General features: G+C 31.0%; 1 protein-coding gene across 3 annotated transcripts in view; it reads left to right on the top strand.

The window, feature by feature from the left end:
* The first annotated feature begins 3,059 nt into the window (after nt 1-3,059).
* Nucleotides 3,060-24,125, top strand: part of LOC148308297 (atrial natriuretic peptide-converting enzyme) — a 69,333-nt gene continuing 48,267 nt past the window's right edge. Inside the window, exons 1-2 of one of the 3 annotated variants that reach the window (XM_088261991.1) lie at nt 3,060-3,285; nt 8,598-8,739. In XM_088261991.1, coding sequence (XP_088118117.1) covers nt 8,674-8,739 — 66 coding nt within the window. In that variant the 5' untranslated portion in view covers nt 3,060-3,285; nt 8,598-8,673. Of the gene's footprint in view, nt 3,286-8,597; nt 8,740-18,911; nt 19,052-24,125 lie in introns of those variants that run through there. The other 2 variants (XM_088261990.1, XM_088261992.1) reach the window with 2 other exon arrangements.

Genomic DNA, 24,125 nt, shown 5'->3' on the forward strand with positions numbered 1-24,125 from the left:
TATACAGACCTGAATGATTAAAGTTTAACTTCTGAAACACGTAGTCTATAATAAAACTCAAGTGGTAAAAAACGAAGTGTTTTCTTTAATCATTGAGTCTCATTTGGGTTTATATATTTTGAATCCATCAATTGTGTATTTATAATAATATTAATATTCATTTAAAATAATTATTAAAACGACGATATATCTCAAGTGGACGGTTGAGATAAAAAAATACAAATGATTTATTTAATATTTAAATTTAACTTGGTAAATACCACTTATTCTTAAAATCTATTATGACACGTTGTCCGATGCAATCCGCATTATTTTCGATACAGTGTTTGAAAATGATGCTGAATGTATCGAAACACAAGTCATAATAGATTTTAAGAAAAAGCGGTTTTTTACCCAGTAAAACTTAAATTAAAAATAAATAGTAAGTACCTAAATAAACGTCAACTAGGGAATTGTCACACACTGTATTATTGACCCTACGGATGATATATCAATATATGAATATGTATATATCTGGAATACACACACTACCATATTTTTCCATATAAAAAAGATAAATGCTTTGTCTCAATAGAGATACCTTTAATATATGTTACATATATCAGTTGCGACACCTATAAAATGCATATATCAACTCGGAACTTGAACGAGTACGAATATACGACTTCGAGTGCTTTACCTACTATTCCTCCTTCAATATCCTTGAGTACCTTCCAAGTAGTTACCTGTTATTGTTTATTATTTTTCAAACAATGATAAATATTTGCGTTTTTATTATATACGCAAAAAGTTCAATTTCATTCAATTTTCGCCAGCCTAAGCAGCTTGTTATTAGTAATATTCGTAATAATAATAAATCTTTATTCAGTCAGCCATATATGTTTTATAACATTTAAAAAAAAAATTAAATTAAAATTACAATAATAACAAATAAAAATACAAGTAAAGAAAAGAAACGGCAAAAGAAAAAAATAAAGTAAATTTTTTAATTAAATAAATGAAAAAATCAAATTGAGGTAGATTGGGTTCGAACTCAGAATCTCTTGACTCAGAGTCCGCGACACTAAAACTACAGGAACACAATTATACTGTCTTTCACCTGAGCTTCTTGACTTTGTATTAACATATTTAGGAATTAAGCTGTAGTGTGAGTTGATCCATCTGGTAACCTCAGATTCTATATACATTTAATAAAATTCTTAAGGAATAAAAATAAATAAATAATAAAAGGTCCAAACATTAATTTAATTTTTTTATAAATTATCCCCTTCGAATGTTAAATTACGCTTAGATATTACATTTCAGATACTTTTGCAATAAATGATTATTTTTAAGCGATGGAGAGTAGCCGTACTGCATACTTATTTTATTATTAAATAATACAATAAGATATTTATCGCATTAAGCCTTAGTAACAATAAATAAAGCTCCACCCTTGAAGATTGGATGCCATAAAGAAGAAAGTCTCCTTACCAGAGAAAGTTAACTGTTGTTTGGATCCGATAATATACTAATAGGTACTCGTATACGAAGCAGTGGGCGCAAATCGGTTATTGGCGAGCAATTGGAGATAGTTTTATTGACCACCAAACTAAAGAATTATTAAAATTCTTACTTATGTCGGCGGAATTTCGAAGCGTTAAATACGATATTAGAAATAAATCTAATTAAAAGTTAAAATAATGTTTTAAAGACATGATATGAATATGATAATAATAACATTAACAAATAGAACACGTGATCCATTCAACCATATAAATGATCAATTGGAATCTAACTTGAATGCGTTTTTGCTCATTTGGGTTAAATAAATTCATCATCATCTTCTAAAGGCAGCGCCTTGTTGTGTCAGCCACTTGTCTCTGTCAGTCGCCATCCTCTTGAGCTGCGAATAGGAGGAGACGTCCATGAGCCGCTTCAAATCCTGGAAGTATGAAGTTCTTGGGCGGCCTCTTGTTCGTTTTCCCAAGATTCTTCCTTCGAAGATGTTGCTAAGAAAGGTGCTATGTCTAATTGAGTGCCCTATTAGCTTGGCCTTCCTCTTCAAAATATGATTTATAAGCTCTCTTCTTTCTTTTACGTCCTGCAACACCTTTTCGTTGGACTTCCTTACGACCCATGATGTTTTGGTCATCTTCCTCCAAACCCACATCTCAAATGCTTCAAGCCGGTCTTTTTCGTACTTTTGGATGGTCCAGGTTTCACACCCATACAACAAAACACTCCAAACAAAAGCCTTTATGAATCCTTTTCTTACTTCAATAAATTATACATATAATAATAATTTCAACTAGAATTTTAAAAGGATATTTTTGAGGTTATTCTACTTTTAATTGGTAAATTAGAATTATATAAAAGGATTAAAGCATTTAAAAAAAAAATGCTTTTTCAAAAACTGTAGCAATCTCCCACGTGAAAAATTATTTATTTTTTTAGAAATTTTTATTAATATCTCAACACGAACAGGGGTGTTATTGCGATGGAAAAATAAAGTCAAAGCATTTACGGGACTCATGATTTGTCATTAGATAATTTAAGTAATCACTTTGAACACTGCGCAACATACACCTTTATAAGCATTATTGAACAACCGTTTATTGAAAATCTATATAAATTCAATATCAAAAGAACGATTTTTCTAAAAAAAACAAAAGAATATATTTCACGTACATGCAAATTTCAGTGCTGTATTTAACAAAAGGTAAGCTAATTATGAATAAAGTAAGTATAATATCATGTAATTCTTGAGTGGAATTTTTAGGCAAAAACAAAAATACTCACGACCGGGTTTTGGCCACATGTCTTCACGGGATACCAACGTAGTGTCACCGGACGCCATAGAGTAAAAATAGGTTTATATTCTAGTTAGAATCGTTCAAATTTGATCAAATTCGCCAATTAACTACAATTCCATTTAATTTTTTTTTATGAAAAATTCTAGTCGAAAACACATTTGCAAGGTGACTGAAGTGATATTTATTTAAGGTTACCGACCGCTGCCTTTCATCTTACCTGGGGTTCTACTACCTTCGGGCCTGATTCAGGAGAATGATCTGATCAGTCTGTCGCCGGCCGTGCTGTCGGGTGGACGTGTTTCCAGATGGGATTATTACCTCCACCGCGCGAATTAAAATATAATATTTACATTTCATTAAATTGTGTATACCATAGTTATTCCACGCGCGATCTCCCGAGTGACATGTGACAGTTCAGTAAAAAGCATTTAAACAGAGACGTGAGTGCATTTTAATGGTGCTAATTGGATGCATTTATGTTTACTGGTAGGTACGAATAACAAATTTATTTATTTATTCAAATAATTCGAGTTTCAACGAATCGCCGGCGGTTGAACTCCGTGGAGGAGAAAAACTCGATTTTCGACGATGTAAGAAATACTATCACGACATAATTACATATATGCATAATAATAGACCCATTCTTTATTATTTATTAAAATCTAACACGAATAATTAATTATTTTATTCGTGTTAATTGGAATAGCGAAACATACAAGTACATAGTTTTTATTTTTATTTTTTGGTAAAGCACCCAAAATTGAGTGATACACAAGTATATTATAGTTAAACATACAAGTATTGTATGTGTCTTCGTATTGTTATTATAAATAAATAATTTCATTAATTGATTTGGCAGTCACTTTGTGGTAAAATCTTATTATCCTATTATCCTATTGTCTATGTTCCCACTGATAAGAAATAAAAATAAACATAAAAATTAAATAAAAATAAGAAACAGCTCCTACCCCCTCTTCAACCTTCAACGTCCCAAGGACCCAACTCTAAAATTTACAATTAGCCTCACATACGGTGTTTGAAAATGATGCGGAATGCATCGAAACACGTGTGACAGTAGATATTAAGAAATAATGGGATTTACTAAGTAAACCATTAATGAAAAATATAAATAAATACTCTCATTTAAAAATCTTAGAATTACAAACGAAAATAATTGTCTTAATTTAATAAACAGAAATTGTACTAAGAAAATGTTAGTATATAAGCACTCACCGATATTTTAGTCTACCGGTTTCGAAACGTACCCGTCTCTTCGTCAGGACAATCACTACACCAGCATGCAAACAATACTACACGTTACAACCATAAAATTATTCACATACATGGACTATGCATGGCAGACTACGGCCTTAACTTCATGTTGTTCTGTGATCCTTAGTGCATGTTAGTCCTCGAGTTTATATTTCAGTTAGTTGTGAGTGAATATTGCTATGGTAGTGACGTATAGTATTGTTTGCATGTTTGTGTGGTGGTTGTCCTGACGAAGAGAAGGGCACGTTTCGAAACCGGTAGACTAAAATCTCGGTGAGTGGTTTTATACTAACATTTTGTAAAAACGACTGACCATAAAGTAAATGCTGTCAATATTAAAAATCTTAGCAATTGTACTTACTTATTTTCCACTGTCACAGTTTTGACGACACTTTTGTTTTATTTTTGAAACACAAGTTTTAACTGAAGATTTATCACTAAAAATTATACGAAAACAAAAACTATATATCACCACACTCTTTCCTATTGCAACTGAAACAATTTGGCATTAAAATACATGCAAATTTTTTTTCTGTAGTAAATAATTTACTGGCCAAAAAAATTTTGAAATTATGATAAAAATACTAACTATCCTAGTATACGTCCTAGTCGGATTTTGTTCCCGGCTTGATTTCCGCGAAGGTGAAAGGTTTTTTTTTCTTTATAATTTTTTATTTATGTGAGCTTGCCCACCGCACTTAAAATCCCAAATTCGACTACCGGGGTTCAATCTAAATTAAGTGATTTTCTTACTGTTATATTTATTAAATATATTAATACGCCTGAAATGCATTATTAATATTGTTATCACATCAATTACGATTGACTTCACCATGACGATCAAACAGCAAAATTGGGTGACAATAAGAATTTAATCTGTCAGCCACCCAGCAGTTTTCACTGCATTTACTAAATTCAGTGCGTCATACGGTACGTCTTCACGGGACGCAAGTTAAAGAAATTCATCTACATTGCAACATATAATGAAATGCAAATAATAATACGTTAGCGGGATCTCGAACATTTTCTAATTTTGCAAAAAAATCGCCATTCACAATTCCACATTGTGCCAGTGATACAGAAAAACACATTGGTTTATAATTATCTAGTTAACGAACCCATTTCCCACAGAAATTAACTTGATGTCTGGAGAAGTCTAATGGTAAGAAATTCAACTGTTTTTTCGAAATATTTTTTTTTGTATTACATCATCTATTAGTAATATCAAAGCATAATACTAATCTTAATATTCTACCTGGGCTAGCGCCAAATTGATTCGTATTAATCTTCACCAAATAAACAAATTGAAGCTGCCCGAAACACGCACTACGACACATTTTTAAACACCCAACTAATGATGAAAAAAAAAACTACATTTTTCTTTAAACTCCACATTTTCACAATAAATGAAAATAAATTTTTGTCGCGGTAATATAGTAAGCTTTCTTCGAGTCATACATCTAAATATGTCATGATTTTTTTCCCTGATAGCTACTAATGTGCACAATATATTCGACAATATGTTCATATCTAAAATTTAGTTCTAAACAGATTTTTGACAGCTTAGTATAAAGACCATAAACAATTTTAAAAATATTTCTACAGGTAGGTACTAGGGAAATATTTCGTTAAACACAATGAATCGCTGTCTTGTAAACATAGAGTTACTTTTGGTCTTTTTAGAACATAGGTGACTATTTTTGTATGTGTCTCTATATATGTCGCTCACTCCTTTCAAGAACGTCATAAATCAAAAATCGCCAATTTTCAGTTGTGCATGTTTTCAGAATACCCAGAAAATGTACTTTATCCCAGCAAAAGAGACATATTTTTAACTCAATATTTACCCGCTACAGGGCAGAAAGTGTTGTTTTTGCATTTTGAAGAAAGGGTATTGTTTAATTATTTTTTTAAATATACTACGTATTTTTCAAATGGAGAAAAAACCATCAGGTTTTACCTATAAAGTTCTGTTGCACAGTAAAAAGTTCAGTAAGTGGCTTGATATTTATTTTTAATACATTGTATTATATTTTTTAACTTTAAAAACGTTTTCCTGAAAAATCAAGTATTTTGATTTATGACGTTCTTGAAAGGAGTGAGCGATGTGTCTCATGAGAGATGAAGCATTTAATTTTATACAAAGGGGATATGTAAGTCTGGGTATTCCCAGGGCTTATGTCCTGCCACTGGCTGGCTAAAATGACCACTTTATATATTGTGTAACCTTCACCATTGAATGTAAGAAGAGATTAACGATATATGTAGGAGTTCTTTGTCAATCATTTGTGGAATGGTGAATGTTGAACGTGTGTAAAGTGATCACTTAACCAGCCTGTAACAGGTCATAAGCCCTGTAAATACCCAGACTTTTATTTTATTATTATTTTATGTTGAGATGTTAAAAAATGTAATAACAATATAGTTTTTCTACTATTATTTTATTTGACTTGTCTGACTTTATCTGGCTTCGTCGTTACCGACATCATCAGACTGGTGATGATATCGGTAACACCTAAACCCGGTCACTGGTTAAATAAAATAAAACTAGAAATAAATATGCATCACCACCAAGAAATCGTCATCGTCAGTACAAAACTTAATACTAGTAAGAACTACGGCTGTCCAAACTTAAAACACAGTAACTAACATTTTTTTAAAACGTTTTTTTGTATTTTTGGACTAAGTACACCCTATAACTTGCTGAAGATTTTTTTTAAATACAGCTAAATCCTAAGATAGGAATTCTAAAAAACGCAGTAAGTACACTTTGATAGTCAAAAGTCTACTTAAATACAATTTAAAAACCATCGCCATCGCATCGCCAAAATTAAAACGTAGTAAGTGTCTGTCCATTACTGTGTTTTAAAATTGTTAATGTAATAAAATCGTAAAATTACCCTATTTTAACCTAACAAAACAAACAAAACTGCAATAATCGCTGCCTAACGTTCAATTATAAAAATTAGAGAATATGTTATTTTATTTATTGTTTCGGCATTTACTTTGTAGTAAGACATGTTGAAATTATTAAAGAAAACATTTGTTTTTTACCACTCGAGTTTATTTTATGACGACTAGTTTCGGAAGCTAAGCTTCCATCTTCAGGTCTAAATGTAAACTGTCAGGTTCAGGTCTAATGTTTACATTTAGATCTGAAGATGGAAGCTTAGCTTCCGATACTAGTCGTCATAAAATAAACTCAATAAAAAAGTGGTTTCTTTAATAATTTGAAGAATATGTTTATATTAAATATTAAATTAGATGATATACCTCATCTTTCGAGCTAACTTTCATTTACCTCACTCTAATATTTTCTTAGGGCACGCTCTTAACCTGTCCAGGAGTGAGTTTTTTTACAATATTTTTTTACTTCATCATTTTGAAAAATAAAAATACTTTGTTTATTGATCCACTTATATTTTTATTAACAACCAACTAGTTTCGGCAACAACCTGTTGATTAATGACAAAAATCCTGAAGAGGGCAACAGGTTGTTGCCGAAACTAGTTAGTTGTTAATTAAAATGTCAGTGGATCAAAAAACAAAGTATTATCATTTCTCAAAATATTATATCAACATGATCCACAAAGTTAATGCTTTCAATATTCAAAACATATTTTTTTACTCTTTATAATTTATATCATAGTCGATGCTATAAGCAACATATTTTCTTGAATTAAAAAAAAACATTTACACCAGTAAACATGATTTATCGCAACATTGGCAATTTTGACATGAAGCATGTTTTAAACATGTTTTGATATAAATCACGTCATAAACCATGTTTTGTATTGGTCGTATATATCGCTCACTCCTTTCAAGAACGTCATTAATCAAACATCGTCAATTTTCAGTTGTGCATGTTTTCGGAATGCCCAGAAAATGTACTATATCCCAGCAAAAGAGGCATATTTTAAACTTAATATTTACCCGCTACAGGGAAGAAAGTGTTGTTTTTGCATTTTTAAGAAAAGGTATTGTTTCATTATTTTTTTGAAATATACTCAATATTTTTCAAATGGAGAAAAAATCGTCAGGTTTTACATAAAAAGATCTGTTGCACAGTAAAAACTTCAGTAAGTGGCTTGATATCTATTTTTAATACATTGTATTATATTTGTAAACTTTAAAAACGTTCTCCTGAAATATCAAGTTTTATTTTATTTATGACGTTGTTGAAAGGAGTGAGCGAAATACGACCATACTCCTGGAAAGGTTAAAGTGATGAACACGTTTTTTGGCTCTCCTGTACAATATGTCTCGTCTCCCTTACTGTGTTTTGATTTTGGACAGCCAACTACTCTTAGCCGTATTTATCAAATCAATAGATGTCGAGTAACTGTATCGCTTTTCAAGGGTATCGTCAATCATTCATCATTCATTCGTCAATCGTTAATCTTCCGACTTCTTTCATCATCGGATAATGTAACAACTCGATACAAAATGGGTACAACACGTTGACTTCGCTGTCACGTCTCGTCACGCCGATTCCCTCTGCTTATTTCACGTATGGTCTCTTTGTTCCAGATAAGTTGCAATGGCTGACCTATGTTGATGGACCGTAGAACTGTGTAAGTAAAGTGACAGTGGTAACAGACCCATCATGGTCGTGTCTCCGAACAAAATGGACCACAAGAATGGAAAGAGAAAGGACTCTTGGGATTCCAAGGTGAGTTTGCGGACTTTTATGACATTTTGGCTAACTATTCTTTATTTTCTTTAATGTTTTTTGCAGATAATTTGTGGCACATTTTATAAAACTTTATAAAATAAAACAAGAAACTTTGTTTTTAACCGCTTTTTATTTATCCAATGAAAGTGGTTAAACATAAGGTTTTTGTTTTACTTTATAAAGTGTTCATTATATATTATTTATATTACATACACATTTATATTAACACTCGTATATGTTATATGTCCGCCTCTATAATTCAGTGGTAAGCACATTTGGATACCGTGCTGGATGTTTGGGTTCGATTCCCAAGGCGGTCAAAATAAATATAATTGTTTTTACACTCTAATATTTCTTTCATAATACCTTTGACTGGTACTTGAAGGGCATCACTAACTACCTTGTGGGCATATAATAATCGATAAAATTAACGTCGCATCGATTTTACGCAGTACTCTATGCACCATCGGGTGAACATAATAGCACATGTTTTATTCAACAGTGGTTTTAAACAAAGTGAACGATGAATAACAAGAACAGTGTCATATTACCACACCACAAAGTTAACAATAATTTTAACATACGTAATATGATGCACTGTTAATTTTATTGTTTACTATATGTATGTAAAGGCAAAGTGATCAGTCCTGCGCTTCAGGTATCAGTCAAGGGTAAAATTAAATAAACATTGGTGTTTAAAATCACTTAAATTTATTTTGATCCCCCTGGGATTCGAACCCGGTACCTCCAGCGGTAGCCAAAACCGCTGACCATTATAGTATGGAGGCAGATAACAAAATTTAAGCTAGTTATAAATACATAAAAATAAAATTAAAACAATCTTTCCGAATAATTTATGTTTTTTGTATGAAATTGATATAAAGACGAACATTTAATCCGCTGAACACGAGACGTCCATCAAAATACGTAATATACTTTAAACACAAAATTCATGTCGTGAGTTACTCTGCGAAAAAACTGAAGCATGTTTTATTATCTGTGAGCAGTGGGGGAGAAATAAACAAAAGAAGAAGATAATACGAAAATTGTTACGTTGATATCCGATCGCGAATACGATTAGCGTTACAGAAAAATTAAACAGCCGAGAAAGCCCATAGACCCGTCATTAGTTCTCACGGCCAGTGAGAACCAGGAGTTCCGATTTGGACTTCTATCAGTTCCATCTCGGCCTAGTGCATCGCGGTGAGAACTTAGTTTCACAACTTTATTCTTCTTCTATCCTCGTATGTCGGCTATCCGTTTGCCTGTTGCGATATTCAGACGAGAATTGGTACCGAATAATACAATATTCTCACAAATTCTTACATAAGTAAGACAAATCTTGCATAACTTTACCTAGCTTTAAATTAGCCAAAATGAACTCTTGATGTTTTTTGACACTTTGTCGAACATTTTATAATCTTCATTTTCTTTATATTTTTTTCTTTTACTTAAACTGTATACATTTATTATTATGTAAAAAAAATATATAAACACATTTTAAATATTTTTTTACAGAGACCCACCAAGCCACCTTGTGTGTCTTATCGGTGGAATTAATTTTAAATACATTTTTAAAATTGTTTTTATCAATTTTAACCTAATATACACACTAAAATGAAAGAAAAAAATTAAAATTATTTTACAATTTTCATAAAATAAATTAAACTCGACATTGTTCTTAGCCAATTTTATTTTTTGTGCTATTTTTCCTACCGCTTTCGACAAGCACCTTACCTTCTTCAGAAATGCAGTACGATTTATACACACATAATTGCATTTGAATTTTATTTGGGAAAAATAGTAAGAATCAACATCAATTTGAACATTTGCAATACCAAATAATATTGTGAGAATAAACATAGGGAATCAATTGTTTACAGACTTACATACCATTAAAACTGCAAAAAAAATGCATTATATATAAATTTCTCGATTCGAGAAATTTATATATAATGCATTTTTTTGCAGTTTTAATTGTATGTAAGTCTGTAAACAATTGATTCCCTCATTATGTTTATTCTCACAATATTATTTGGTATTGCAAATGTTCAAATTGATGTTGATTCTTACTATTTTTCCCAAATAAAATTCAAATGCAATTATGTGTGTATGTAATCGTACTGCATTTCTTTCCTTTCATTACAACTTTGAAATGTTAGGAAAATCCATGTTATATTGTAATATAATATTTTATTAAAATGTTTTCAAAATTCATGTTTAATTATTTTGTTTAAATGTTTTGAAAATAAATGTTATAATATTTTATTAAAACGTTTTGAAATTAGATATTATATGTTTTATAATGTTTTGGAAATATATGTAATGTATATTATTTTATTAAAATGTTTTGAAAACAATATGTTTAATTATTTCATAAATATGTTTTTAAAATATATGCTATATTCATTTTTTACTCGTACTATCACTTTGTGTGTTAAGGCTAAGTATTCGTTAAGTCTCAACTTAATTTTCTCTAAATCCAGGTAGCATTTTACGTAAATGATTTGTTTCCTTAAAACATCGTTTTCTCATTGAAAAATTAAGTTTTCCTTTAAAATAATTATACGGTTTTGGAAAGAAAAGAATTATTGAAAAGGAAGGAGTTAAAAAATATATAAAAATATTTTTTACATATAAATTTTTTACAACGAAAAAATTTCCAATTCACATTTTAAAAAGAATTGAGCTTGAGCAAACGACCAGCCCTGAGCGTGGCTGAACGTATTCTGATTTTAACGCTTGAGGCAAGCTTGAGATTTAAGGGCGTTTGTGCACTACACGGAATTTTACTGTCCGGTACTTCAGTTAGCGTTTTAAAACTTCGATTGCCTTGGATTAGCCAGGTCTTTTGTCCATCTTTCTTCGGATCGGTCTCTTGATTGGTGTGTGAACACGTTGCGCGTAAATTCGGTCACGCTTAACTGTCGTAGTCGCTTTTATTTTTCAAAACCGGACAGCCGGACGGTGAAATTCCGGGTAGTGCACAAGCCCACTAAGCCTTAACAAAATACTGTCGGCCTCGGGGCTTTCTCATAGTATTATGGTAAACGCTATGAGAAAATCGATTCACGCAAAATATAACATTCATGTTCAATGTTCATATAAAGCCAACGCCCGCGGCCGGTCCATGTCTGACTTAGAGTCCGAGCTGGAAAACCAAGATTGAGGTGAAAAGTGAAATTATTCCGGTCATTAAGCAATGCGATTCTCCGCAAAATTATTGTAAGTTTAATATTCTGTGAAATGATTTCGGGTATCCGTGACTCGTTACGTGTTATAGTTTCAAATTATTTGTAACCAATTTAAAAAGATAATTATTATATTATTTTGAGAAATAAAAAGACTTTGTTTTTTGATCCACTCACATTTTTAATAACAACCCTGTCATAAATTAAACCCTGAAGAGGGCAACAGGTTGTTGCCGAAACTGGTTGGTTATTAATAAAAAAGTGTGTGGATCAATAAACAAAGTCTTTTTATTTCTCAAAATAATATATCAATATTAATGCACATAAATCACAAAGTTAATGCTTTCAATTTTCAAAACAGATAATTATTACAAATAATATTTTCACAGCGATTTCCTGATGATTGTGATCCCTTGGAAGAGGTACTAACTTTTCTGCCGCTGTCACCCTGGTGTAAGAACATGGTGGTGGATTTTACACACTAGTTAGTATTATGGTTAGCATGTTTAGCTGCTGTGCTGGAGGTCTCGGGTTCGATTCCCAAGGGGGGTAAAAATATATATATATTAGTCATTTTACATTCTTATATTTATTTAATTTTACCCTGGACTGGTCCCAGAAGCGCAGAAGTGATACCTTGCCTTCATGTAAGTAACGATCAAGATAACACCGCGTCAATACGATTCAGTGCCCTATGCACCATCGGATAAGGGTTAGAAGAAGTGTACCTACAAGGTTTAATTTAAAAAAAATATATTCTGTGTTGGAAACAGGAGGGATAGTCAGATCCATATACGCAGTGTTATCTTGATAGTTACTAAAATGAAGACAAGGTGATCACTTGTAAAGCTCCAGGGATCAGTCCAGGTGATATTTAATAAATAATAGAGTGTAAATAACTTATATTTATTTTCACCCCCCCCCCTCTGGAATCGAACCCAGGACCTCCAGCACGGTAGCTAAACACGCTGACCATTTCATTATGGAGGCGGACAAGGCGGAAAGAAGATGAACGGTTAACGTATAAATTGCCATATTTTGTTATTTATGTTCAATACCCATAATTTGTTTCCTCGACGATAGATATATCTAATAGATAACTATCCGTTGATTAAAAAAATGGGGTAACGCAATAATTAATTTTAATTAATTAAAAATATTTAGGTAAATAAAAATGTTAATCTGTATCCGCCAACCGCATATTATTAACCATAAATGTCGTTAACCTACACTAACTGAGTGAGCTAAGATTGAAATTATAGTGTATTTCTAGGCCAGTGGCTGGCATCGTTTGCAGTGCTAAGAAAGTGGGTTAAATCACGATTTTAATGTGAGTTCACTGTGAAAATTCTAAGTGCTAATAATATGTACACTTTAGCGAGAAAATTTTAGAAATGCATAGAAATGCATAGAAATATAAATACATATGTAAGCGTGACAAAGACGCCTTTGGATTACAAATAATGGATATTTTAATAATAATACAAGTATATAACATTCTACTAGAGGTGTGACTAATAAATAACTTTTGCTATTTCGGTTACTCGATTAGTTAGATATTCCTTACTTTTTCTTGATTAATATATTTTTTTCAGCCTTAGTTTTTGATGTCTAATTATTTTGATAGCAAATTATTGATTTGCTTTAGATTATGCGCGATTAACTTTAAATCGAATTTGGTATCAACTTTTAACGAAGTCGTTTTTTAACTCCGTTTTTTTATTCCATCCCATATGTCTTTATTCTGTGACGTTATTTAATAAACTTATCTAAAAAAAAATATTTTCTACATTTCAAGTCCCTAATGTAGAAATCATTAAAAAAAAACCGCACACAGCAATTTTCAACTATTAAAGGGTGATACATATTTAAATCTGAAGAAAAGTTCATCTTTGAGACCCCAAAACGATATTACAATAGCAAATGCAATACCAAACAATTCGAAAAGAACTTCAAATATTTGGGAACCAAACATTTCAATAACCTTCCTACAGATATACAAAAATATATAAAAATAAATGAAATGCGTTTTATATATTTTAATCGAAAAAATTCAAAAAATTTAATTATAAAATAAATTATTAAAAAAATCATACATTTATTAGTAAAACCAATAAACATTGAATGTAAGTCCTTCTCCAAGCACAAGTCTCTATATTGTAGGGAAACAGCGTAACTAGTATTATTATATGCTAAAAGTAGAATTGTCTACAAAATGAATTAAATTATATTATTTTATTGTAACCATATTCAATATAAAAAAATATTAAAAGAACATTTTCAGAGCTACTCGACGAGAAATTTTCTTATTTTAATTTTTACTTTAATATATTTTTACCTTTTTAGACTTATTGTTATGATCCTTTAGCTCTGCGAATGAGATCCCGGATTCGTTTCCTGCCTGGATCATTAACGTTATTATTGCTAGAATGGTCCTTGATACGGTTGGCGGCCATTCAATTTTAAAATCATATTTATGTGTGTTTTTACTTACATATCCTTATTGTAACCATATGTAATTTTTCAAAAGTAATGATTGATTTCAAAACTTTATACCATAGCTCGGCAAAGTATGGCTCCGGAGCCCACATGTGGCTCTTTGACCTTTGAAGTGCGGCTCCAGCACAAATATCTGCGAGTAGGCTCTTCGACTCATACATATTCGTGCGAACAATCTTTTTGAAACATGAACCTTATTAAAAACAAACTGAGAAATCGCATTTTTGACCTGGAAACGTGTTTAAAATAAAAATAACAACATACAAACCCGACTTAATCAAACTTTCAAAGAAGATCCGAGGACCTTATTTGCAATAACTTGTCTTCTTGTGGATACCTTACTTTCTAAAGTTTATTTCTTTTTGACTGTGAAATCAAGTTAAATTGAGTGTTGTCGTAATTTAATTGAGGTCTAAAATTATAATTAAGGTGTACTAGAATATCCAATAGATTTGAATCTATTTTATAACCGTTGTGATGCGCGTATTTAGCTCTTTGCCTAATAAGTTTGCCTACCACTGCTTTAAACGATAATCTAATCTTGTAAAAAAAACACTTTTCAAGTTCAAATGCAAAAGCAAACATACTTTTAACATTTAGTTTATAAATGCATTGACTATCTATCTATATTAACCGCATAGAGTTACAAAGCTAGGCTCGGCACCTGTTGAGGCTATAAATATTGGTAGAGAAAGGATACTTGATATTTTCAATACAGATTCGTAGCCTTGATGGAATTATTTATATCTGCATTTAATCGAACGTACTACACCAATCTGTTGAAATGCTGAGGCCAGTATTTCTGATTATATACATATGTACGAGTATGTATGTATGTATTCACAAATCCTGTTAATATTTGACCTACTAATCGAAACTCCATACGAAAAAGGTATTAGACCGGTCATCACTCCCTATATCCTACACTCATCCATTTAAAATCACCATATCCTCTAGTAAATCACCGTCGCCAATTTGTTAAAAACCGGTAGCGTAAGCAAATCACCTTTTTTTGTGTAAAGGTTCTTTGCTTGGTTAAATAGTCACAAGATTTGTGAATTCGGATTATAATATGTCTTTAAGCTACGTTTATTTCGTGTATCAGAATAAAATTAACCAAAAGTTAATGCAAACAATTGGAAATATCACTAGGAAAATTATGTTTATTCTTATTTGATAATTTAATACAAATAAATTACAAATTTTACAAAAGTGGATGTACTTTTTGGACCATCAAAAGATCAGATCAACACGATATTTTTTGTTTGTTTATTGTAATAGTTTTTGTTATTGTAATATTTGTAATAATTTTTTTACTGTTTTAATATTGTAAAAGTTTTTAGTTATTGTAATGTTTATTGTATTATAATATTTACAGGGAGAAAAAAATGTTCAATCAGTCAACATTTTGTACGAGTTATCTGTGGTAAATGTGTTAAAAAAACATACAAGCCCACTTAAAACAGCATAATTGGTGGGATCTATTATTTTAAATGAGCGCAAAATATGTACGATTTTGCTTAATGCCTTCTTTGCTCTTTGGCAATATACGAGTATTAAATTTGATTTTAAGTATACTTCAGTCAAAACATCGTAAACGCTTATAAAGTAAAATAGCTTTTATTTTTTTTAACCAATCTGCTCAAAACAAAAACATTTATTTTTAATAGAATACCAAAAAAAAAAACAAATAATTTCCTTAAATAAATATATTTCTGATCATTGCTACGTACATTTCTGTCATAACATCGTAAACGCTTGTAAGGTAATTTTTTTGCTTGTTTTATTTTAACCAAACTGCCCAAAATAAAGAAATAAAATTTAAATAGATACAAAAAAAATCATTTAATTTTCTGAAATAAATATATTTTTGTTCATCGGTTTTCCTTAAACGCATCGAAATTATTACGAATTTATTTTATTTTACTTATTTGGGTTAACAACAGCAACATATGTAAAACAAAATATTAAAATAATATACATTAAACAAGTCAATTATAGTTAACCAAAGAAACATAAAGATTAGTACAAAATATTTAGTGTAGAACTAGCAAATGAACACGTATCTATGACAGAAAATGTGCATATGTGGAGTGTGTGTCAAAATATCGTACACGCTTATTAGGTGAACTTAATTTTATTTTTCTATTATTATTTATCGTTACACATATGAACGATGCTTTTCGTGAAACGCGTCTAAATTAAACGAACGTGTTTAAAGAATGTTAGTTCAACTATGTACTCGTATATCATACAATATATGCTTACATAAATTCATTCTAGGCGTCCTTAAGAATGTGGCTTAGCTTACAAGTTCGTGTGCTGTTTTGACACGCTCTGTCGTAAAAACGGGCATTGTTGTGAACGCGACAGATTACTATAATTAATTGACCCGGTTTTGTGATATCGAATGAAGGTCAGACATTTGAGATTTGACAAACCCTCCAAGTCTATCTATGAGGCCTACTTCGTCTACCTATATTACTAACTGACTGACCTAACTGAATAACCATCACCCCGCAAGGGTAGGAAGTGAGAATAGAACGCCACACTAATCCGTCTCTGCAAACAATCTTCGCCTCTTCCACATTCATGCATCTCCTCGTACATACCGGTCGATCATTTTCCTGATCTGACCACATTCAAGTATTTGTAATTCTTGATCATGCCTAATTTTCCGCGAACTTCCTCTGCTTCTATTTTCATTCGACTACTACATTCGACTCATAAATTTGTTTTACTATCGTATCGAAGAACGAACAGTAAACGAATTGATGAAGCGGATGCAGTTGGTAATAGGAGCAGAGGAAAACCGAGGAAAACTAGGCGTTATTAATAACTTCAAATACATACTTGAAAGTGGTCAGGAATAATGGAATATATGGTTTATGATATATATATATATATATACATATATATATATATATATATATATATATATATATATATATATATATATATATATATATATATATATATACATATATATATATATATATATATATATATATATATATATATATATATATATATATATATATATATATATATATATATATAATATATATATATATATATATATATATATATATATATATATATATATATATATATATATATATATATATATATATATATATATATATATATATATATATATATATATATATATATATGTATATATATATTTATATATTTTTTATTTTTTGACATGTCAACATATATGAAAAAAATATGAAAGTCTGGGTATTTACGGGGCTTACGACCGTCATAGGCTGGTTTCAGTGATCACTTTACACGCGTGTAAGATTCACCAACTCTACCCCTCATTAACAACCACACTACTCAAATTCTTGGAAAACATCTAAATGTAATATATTGTTCAAATTGGAAACAAAATGCTTGAATTCACAATAAAAAAATAACATAAGGAATAACTATTTACTGGACATAATCCATTTTGTGAACAAGTATTTGGACACACTCAAAATGTTGTAAAATAATATAGTTTTAATTGAATGCCGAAGCCTTCCATTAAAACTGAAATGAAAACAATTTGGTGAATGTTTTGTTATTCGAACCGCCTAGGTAACTTATTTGTAACAGGTAATCTCGTCTTGATCTTTGATCTGAAATAAATACAGCAATTACCAGACGTCTGCGAGATGAACTGCATAATATTTTGGTTATATAATAGAGAAATCAATCTTTTTTAATTGAACACGATATTCTTCGTGTTTAACCAGATTAACAAACGAATACGAGAAAGCATTTTCATAATCCGTGAATAACTGTCAAAATGTAAATTTGAATTGTGTTCTTTTTACGAATAGGTAGGTATGTACCACAATAAATTTTGCTTCTAGCCACAACAGTTCTTTATTTGAAAATCGTTCGACAAATATGATCTATGTTTAATTTTTCATTATCTGTGGTGAAAATAAATTTCAATATTTTTTTGGGTGTTGGTGATGTATTTTTCACATTAACCTTCCCTATCCTTACCATCCTACCTGCAGACAAGCATCTAAAATAGACGCTTTGCGGGTTACTCCTTTTAAAATAAAGAAAAAAAAATAGCTACAATAGGTACCATAATAAAAATTGTTTCTATCCACAACAATTATTAATTTGAAAATCGTTCGACAAATAAAATTGACGCTCAAATTTTATTTTGACATCTCAATTTATGCGCATTGACAAAACTTCTGTTGTAAAATATAATATTGTTTATTTATAACTCATTTTATTACGCAATTTTGTTTTCGTTTTCTGCGAAGAAAAATTTCCAAATTGATTATTTTTATTAATAAATTTTCGGTATCTTTGGTCAAAATAAATTTTCAAATGAAGTTTTTTTACGTATATGTAGGTACCATAATGAATATTGTTTCTAGCCACAACAATTCTTTATTTGAAAATTGTTCCTCAATGATCGATCGACGTTTAATTGTTATTTTGACATATCAATTTAAGCAAGTTGCTAGTTTTACGGATATAAAATCTGGTATAGTTTATTTCTAAATCATTTTATTGCGCGATTGTTTTTCGTTTTTTTTAGTACAATCATTGCCAAATTCATTCTTGAGGGTACCTACCTACCTCTTGATTATTTTTATGTAAGTAGGTTTTTACCTATTTTCTCTTTAATCTTTATTGCTGGTGATACTTTTAGCACATTTGATAAAAATTCTAGTATATATTTTGATGGATTTAGGAAAATTGATTGTAGGTTAGGTTAATAATATAATGTGCCCATACTTCATTTTAAAAATATTAGATTCCTATTATGCGCGAATCTATCTTTGAACAGATTTCACAAAACTTCATGTGTCATGAACTTATATATAATGTAAAAAAAATATGTTAATAATAAATATTATTATTTATTTAACATTTTTTTACTTTTTCATATCTTAATACTAGTAACTGTGTTTTCTCCAATAAAGAGACTAAGCTCTTGTGCTTGGAGAGGGAAATAAATAAATAAAGATGGAATACGAATGAATTCGTTTAAAAAAAGTGCCCTAAGGGTCAATAACCCTTTTAAAAATAAACGGGAGTGTATTTCTTGAGACAGGTGCATGCACTTTATTTGGCAACAGGAATTCGCGAGCTCCTTGTTCTCCCCACATTCGAAAATAAATATGTAAATATATTTATTTCTACACATGGGGCGAGTACCTACCTACTTTCAAATGGTACTCCCATTTTATACATCGTTTGAAAAAAAAACTCGGTTTATATTATATGTTTAATATGTTATTGTAGTGGGTAGCGTGCTAGGCTACCATGCTGGAGGTCCTGGGTTCGATTCCCAAGGGGTCAAAATAAATATCAGCGATTTTTCAGTCTAATATTTATTTAATATGACCCTGGACTTGTACCTGAAGCGGAGGGCTGATCACCTTTCCTTCACGTGTTAACGATTAAGATAACACTGCGTTTATATGATGCAGTACCCTATGTACCATTGGGGTACGGATAAGGGTTAACATGTTGTGTGTTACTGTGTTAGTGTGTGTAGTGTGTTACAATATGGCTGCGAGATATGGTGCTTTTTGAAAGATATTAGGTTAGGCTGATGCGTTCGAGATGTGGACCTATAGAAGGAAGCTAGGGACATCCTGGAGAGACCACATCTCGAACGACGAGGTACTACGAATATTTGAAGAAATAAGGCAACTTCTCGCGACTATCTGGAAGAGACGCGCCGAATGGATCTGTTTGTTTATTTATTGGAGATCAACAGCCATTAACAAAAATAATATAAATATACAATATAAGGAGCCGATAATGAGGCCAATTACTGATTTCACATTTTATATTTTATACAACAATATATAATATATATAACAGTTTTTATTATATACTGTTATATAGATATAAGTACACATAAGTAAATTCACTGCTAACTTAGAATCAATGAAATGTATAAATTCATGCCTCTAGCGTGATAGCGAGTGTTTTTGCCTAGAATTTTCACTCATGAATTACATGAAATTATAGTAACTTTAAACATAAAGAGTAAATCCACTCACGAGTAGGCAAAGGCTATGAAACTTAAAATGTGGAAGCCTGAATAGGGTCATGATAAGCGGTATTGCATAAGCCGTAGCTTGATATTAGAGTCACTTTTTGATCGGTCACGTGTTGAGACAGGAAGGTTTCCTGCACCTGGTAATAGAGGGAACAAAAGCCAGAGGACACTCACGCCGCAAATATCTTTGCGACTTATACGAGGACATGGGCTGTTCAACGTATGAGGAGCTGAAGAGGGTTTCGCATAAAATACCGGAGTGGCGAAGGTCTTGCTACTATTGACCAATCCACAGGATTGGGACAAAATAAGATATATGTTTATTAGTAAAAAATCTGTGTATTTCATTTGTGCATGGAGTTGTCAGTATAAAGAGAAATTGCGTGGAACTTCAAAACCAGAGGTTAGTGGCTCGATCCCCCCGTAGCCTTATGACGTCAGTTCGATTAAAATAATAAGTGTAGAATGAAGCCTAAGAACTGACCTATGTAATGTAAATTTAAATTAATCCTACTGCTACAAAGAGTAATTGCAGAACGACTCGAGGACAATATTTTGTGACACTTATCAAACTTTTCTTAGCATGCCCGGCTAGTCCGAGATTTATTATTACGCAAAAGTTTTCAATCGCAAATTACTCATATTGAATATTGTCACCATATTCATCAATATTGTTTCTGTGACGACGTTATTCTGAGAATTATCAACACTTCTTAATATGAATACGTAGGCTTACAGGATTTTCATAGTTTTTTGACATGAAGTATTTCGAAGAAGCGTCAAGTCAGCATTGAAATAACGATTAATGGTTACAAAAACTCTTATATTATATTGAGTACTTACGCAGCATATTATGTACATACAAACATACCTACGTAATAGGTTATCATTTTTTGATGAGTTTTCCTTAAACTAGGATTCATATGCTCACTAGACTGACAAAAAATGTCACTAGCCAAATTTGCAAACCACATATATACATAAGTATCTAGATATTTTACTCATTATGACGTATTTAAAAATGATTGAAGATAACTACTTGTTCAAAATTGAATTCAGGCCTTTATGACAATTTTTTTTAAACTTTGATATTGTGAACCAGGTTTAGTTTGAAAAAAAAAAACATTTATTTGTAAAAACCTATTGATTTTGCCCTGACAATACCCAGAAAATTTTAAATTTACCATTTTCTCAAAAAATCTTCATCAATTTTAGCATGCATATAAGAAAAAACACATTGCGAGATCGAGTAAGAAATACCGACATCCGGAGCATGTGTAAGACGTGGGATATCGTGGGGTGGGGACGACAACGAAGGCGATACTGGAATGAACATGTTAACAGAATGTCAGAAGACAGACTTCCACGTATCGCCCTTTAAGAAAACCCTGAAAGACGCAGACCCCCAGGCACAGCTCCAAAAAGGTGGAAAGCCAGCTGGGAGTCAACATCCTAAGAGCGACAAGCGGAGGCACCAACAGATCCTTAGGATCTACAAACAGAAGAAGAAGAAGATATAAGAAAAAAACCTCACCACTAGAATGTTTAAGTTACCGATCAATGAAAACACCGCTTCGATCCGACGCAATGTTTTGTACGAAGAACTAACTAACTAACTAACCATCACGCCGCTTCCCCGCAGGGGTAGGCAGAGAGAATCGAACGCCACACCACTCTGTCTTTGCAAACATTCTTTGCCTCTTCTACATTCATGCATCTCCTCATACATACCCGACGATTATTACGACTCCTGACCCGGCCGCTTTCAAGTATTTGACATACCTGATTGTGCCAAGTTTTCCTCGGTCGTCCTCTGCTTCTTTTTCCATCTACATTCGCTCCATAAATTTGTTTAACCGTTCTTTCTTCACTCATACGCTCCACATGTCCAAACCATCTCAACACACCTTTCTTAATTTTATCGATAATGCTTATCTCAGCCTTACATTCTTTCCTTATTTCATCATTCGAACATCTATCAAACATCGTTTTGCCACACATTTGTCTGAGGGATCGCATTTCGACTGCATTCAGTCTGCTTTCATCCTTCTTTTGCCAACTCCATGCTTCGCTTCCATATATAAGGGTTGGAACCAGAACTCCATTGTGTACTGCTAGTTTAGCTTCGCTGTTCATGATCGACTTACAAATGTACTATCCCATCGTGACTTGTATGCAGAATGGTATATTAAGATAATGAAAATTTAATGGAACTGAAATTATTGCATAGAACTCTAATGCCACTTGCTATTTCGAAAGATGCCGACAAACATCTCGTCTCTTTTCTCACTTTGTTCGTGATTTGAGCCTGTCAACTAATAGTGATCAGAGATGCCTCAGTAAACCGTTGTTTTCTTACCTTCATTTTTGCCTACCAAATACACAAAACTATTTGTAGGAACTCACGTAATTTATGCTATTTTTTGTGTTTCGTTTTTAAATCACAATTTTACACAAAATCATTCGAAACGAATTTTCAGGTAGATGATTCTAGAGCAATTTTTTCCCGTTACACGCTAAATAAAATGGTTAACATGCACCAAATTCGGTGGTGGTATAAAAAACACGCAAAATTTGTTCGATTTTGTAGTTCGATTAATAACACGGCCATAGTGATCTAGAAATTAATGTCTAGCTGATATTATATGAATATTTATGTTTTAATCAATTACTATTTTTGTATAACATTTTGAGTGTGTCCAAATACTTGTTCACAAAATCTGGATTATCTCCAATTACAGGAGTTATTTTCATATTATTTTTTGATATCTCATCAAAGATGAAGAAGAACATGGAAGTCTGGGCATTTACGGGGCTTACGACCGTCATAGGCTGGTTTGAGTGATCACTTTACACACGTGTAACATTCACCAATTCTACCCATTATTGACAACCACACTACTCAAATTCTTGGAAGTTCTATATATATGAACCAATTTAGAAACCTTGTTCAATATAAGAGTTTCTGCTTAATAAAAAGCTTCTTTACATCTCACCAATAGATGTCTCTAGTGAAGTTCTAGTGATTCATGAACAAGGTTTCTATATATATATATATATATATATATATATATATATATATATATATATATATATATATATATATATATATATATATATATATATATATATATATATATATATATATATATATATATATATATATATATATATATATATATATATATATATATATATATATATATATATATATATATATATATATATATATATATATATATATATATATATATATATATATATATATATATATATATATATATATATATATATATATATATAAATATAAATGTATGTATGTATCGTGAAATGATGAGAAGTTATATGTAAAAAAATGTGTAATTAAATAACCGAAATCAAATTGCTTTTTGCAATATTTATTAAACTGTTGCAATATGCTTTATTATATTAAATCAATTAGCTACCGGAATATACGTGCTCCTACATAAAATTATTTCGCAACACCGTTATTCTTTATTAAAATACTCAATTCGTATTATGAACATTTACTGATTGAATTTTCAGCACTGACGCAGGTTGAATTTTTGATTTTCTGATTTCTTCGTAACACTTTATAATCTGTAATGGGATTAAATCATTCGTAAAAAGTAGGCTAATGTCTATTTTCCGCT

This window comes from Brachycentrus maculatus, unplaced genomic scaffold (genome assembly GCF_059751285.1).
Source record: "Brachycentrus maculatus isolate JH-2025_06_01 unplaced genomic scaffold, ASM5975128v1 h1tg000172l, whole genome shotgun sequence".
Classification (NCBI taxonomy): Eukaryota; Metazoa; Arthropoda; class Insecta; order Trichoptera; family Brachycentridae; genus Brachycentrus; species Brachycentrus maculatus.